Source organism: Impatiens glandulifera, chromosome 7 (genome assembly GCF_907164915.1).
Source record: "Impatiens glandulifera chromosome 7, dImpGla2.1, whole genome shotgun sequence".
NCBI classification, from domain to species: domain Eukaryota; kingdom Viridiplantae; phylum Streptophyta; class Magnoliopsida; order Ericales; family Balsaminaceae; genus Impatiens; species Impatiens glandulifera.
Genome location: NC_061868.1, coordinates 37,309,326 through 37,312,886, shown reverse-complemented (window position 1 = coordinate 37,312,886; position 3,561 = coordinate 37,309,326). Strand labels below are relative to the sequence as shown.

General features: G+C 37.0%; 1 protein-coding gene across 1 annotated transcript; it reads left to right on the top strand.

Moving 5' to 3' along the window:
• The first annotated feature begins 1,488 nt into the window (after positions 1 to 1,488).
• LOC124945321 (protein ASPARTIC PROTEASE IN GUARD CELL 1-like) lies at positions 1,489 to 3,095 on the top strand. Its single transcript, XM_047485731.1, has one exon. It carries the CDS (start codon positions 1,633 to 1,635, stop codon positions 3,091 to 3,093), a length of 1,461 nt encoding a protein of 486 aa, XP_047341687.1. The 5' UTR covers positions 1,489 to 1,632; the 3' UTR covers positions 3,094 to 3,095.
• Positions 3,096 to 3,561: the final 466 nt, after the last annotated feature.

Here is a 3,561-nt window from a genome sequence, read left to right as displayed (position 1 = left end):
TAGAATCGTCCTAACAAATAAATTGCAATAATGCATCACATGGAAACTATACATGTATTGTAGCGCATAACGTTTTGTTCAGACATTAATACTTGTTTGTGTTCTACTAAAATCAAAATTTTATTATAAGAATAACTATCTAATGTTTAATCTCCTTCTATATCTAATTTCACTAGCGAAATAATTATACTGAGAATCAAACGTTTCATTGACTAGTAATGGAAGCAAGCTCAGGATACGTCGCAACTAAATTTTTGATACTACACTAAATGTCGTCTAAAAAATAATCGAAAATTTCTTCCATAATGAATCTAGACTATTTGCGAAAACTCACCCTAAAATCTACACCCCACTACATGATTAGATATTTTGTGATTTAACTAGACAAATCTCTAACTCAAAATAACACATTTTCTAATAAAAAAAACACTGAACAATTTATTTTGATATTTTTTAAATCTAAGTTAACAATATAATTGAACAATTAAACGATAAATCGACTTAATTGAACTTAGAATATATCAAAAATAACGATTATTTAGGAATGACAATGAGACAGTTCGGTTTAGGGAATCACATTACCATTTTCGCCCCAAACCTACCAACCCCGATCCCTGTCCAGATTAGGGACGGAATTTCCCACGATGCATTGAAAACCGAAAAAAAAAATTAGACTTAAAATATAAATAATAAAATTAAATAATTATAAGTTATCAAAATATTAAATACCAAACAAAAAATAATATGTAATAACAATAATTTTAAAATATTAAAACTCAAACAAATAAACATTGATAATAACAATAATGTTTCAAAAATGGGAAATTTGACGAAATGACCCTAAAAAAGGCTTTAAATGCTCTAGTGACCAGCGCATAAATTAAATTACGCTGATGACCACTTAAATTTTTTTTGGACGAAATTACCCCATTCGCGTAACGTGAATGGGAGGATCGTCATGCGAAGGAAAAGCCTGTAGCCACAACATTTTCACAGTTTCCTCCATCGGCAATGATGTCACACACCTTGCCATTTGACGTGCATCTAGTGTGAAAAATATTATTACGAAGCCATGAATCATCTAGAACATAAGTGGTGTTGAGGATACACCGTATTACTAAAGCTTCCCTATGATTTTCATAAGTGATATTTCCCTCCTCGTTACCTTCATCGTAAATTAGTGTTGTCTCCTCATTCTCTTCCTCAAGTAAAGAAATTAAAAAAATAATAATAATAATAAATAAAATGACTAAATAAAAAATAAGTATATATTAATTATTTTAAACAATTGCATTTTTCATTTTTGTCAACATATTTTGGATTTTCTCGAACTCCAATAATAAAAAAAAAAAAAAAAAAAAACATCGTTCAATTCGGTTATCGCTGACCGATCGACACCTTACTTTTGTTCAATCAGAAACCCACTAGTCAAGATTTCACACCTAAATATAATACCAAAGAAAAAAAAATGAGAATTTTGAAACCCTAGACAAAGTTGAGTGGTGTATTTAAATAATTTATATAAAAGTTACTCTTTAACTGCACATAGCCGTTGGCCCATTCTCCAACCGCATACTTTCCCATTCCATTTCCATCTCCTCTCCTCTCCAGACCTTCCATCACTCTACAACAATGGCGGATACAACTATATTCTTCTTCTTCACTCTCTTCTCTTTCAGCAGTTATTTCACCCTAGTTCTCTCCCGAACCTTACTTCTTCAGAACTCCCAGACCACCACCACCACAGTCCTCCACGTCTCAGCCTCACTTCAAAAAACTACACAAACCTTTCCTCTCAATCAATCAGCTCTTCAGAAGCCGAAACCGACCTCATCTTCTCTTTCTTTCGACCTACACTCTCGATTCTCCATCCACAGAGCTTCCCACAATGTCGACTACAAGTCTCTCACCTTAACCAGGCTTCAACGAGACTCAATTCGAGTCAAATCACTACAAACTCGGCTAGATCTAGCGGTTACAGGCCTCACTCAGTCCGATCTAACACCTATTCAGACTGAACTCGCCGCAGACAAGCTACAAACGCCGGTAATTTCTGGAATAAGTCAAGGAAGCGGCGAATACTTCTCACGAATCGGAATCGGAAAACCGGCGAAAGATGTATATATGGTTTTAGATACTGGAAGCGACGTTAACTGGATGCAATGTGCTCCATGCGCAGATTGTTACCAACAATCTGACCCCATCTTCGAGCCTACCTCTTCCTCATCGTACTCGCCTCTTACTTGCGATACTCGCCAGTGCAGATCGCTCGACGTTTCAGAATGCCGAAATGAAACTTGTCTCTACCAGGTCTCATACGGCGATGGATCTTACACAGTCGGTGAACTCGTGACGGAAACCGTCACTTTCGGGAAATCGGAAGAGGTTAACAAGATTGCAATCGGTTGTGGACATAATAACGAAGGATTGTTTATCGGAGCCGCTGGATTAATCGGACTCGGCGGTGGTTCTCTATCGTTTCCCTCTCAAATCAACGCATCTTCCTTCTCCTACTGTCTCGTCGATCGTGATTCCGATTCCGTTTCAACTCTCGAATTCAATTCCGGAATACCTCCTTCTGCAGTAACCGCTACGTTGCTTCGTAACACGAAACTCGACACGTTCTACTACGTTGATTTGATAGGGATAACTGTCGCCGGTGTAAATATCTCAATTGAAACTTCTGTTTTCAAGCTTGAGAGTAATGGAAGTGGAGGAGTGATTATAGATTCTGGAACGGCTGTGACGAGGTTGCAGACGGAGGCGTATAATGCAGTTCGAGATGAGTTTGTGAAGAGGACGAAGGAGTTGGTTAGGGTAAAGGCGGTGGAATTGTTTGATACTTGTTACGATTTGTCGTCTATGAAGATCGTGGATGTGCCGAAGATTGGATTCAGATTCTCGAACGGGAAGGTGTTATCGTTACCGGCGAAGAATTACTTAATACCTGTAGATTCGGCGGGGACGTTTTGCTTTGCATTTGCTCCGACGTCGTCGACGGTAGCGATAATTGGGAACGTGCAACAGCAAGGGATACGTGTGAGTTTTGACCTGGTTAACTCTCTGGTTGGGTTCTCGCCCAGTATATGTTGAAATGGGTTGAATCAAATCGGTAGTATATTATTGTTTTCAAATTTTCAATTGTGTAGGACTCACTTCACTTTTAATATATGAGTCTTTTCTTTTGTAAAATATTTAATATACTTATGAATTTTTTTTTTATTAATTTTAACTAGGTTGATTTTAGGTAAATTTTTAAGGAAATTTGATGAAATGACACTGAAGATATCTCTAATTGCTAAAAGTGTCCGTGCATAAAATAAATAAAAAAAAAAGTCTGGTGACACTTTTATTTTTTTGGACAAAAATGCTCCGTTGCGAGACACAACCGGCATTCGCGTGACATTTATTTATTTATTTTTAAAAAAATCGGACATCGCGAGACGCACTCGGCATTTGCGAGACGCAACCGACATTTGCGAGACGAAATTTTAAAAAAATAAATAAATTGTATTGCGAATGTTGGTATCGTATCGCGATTGTGGACATCTCGCGACATGG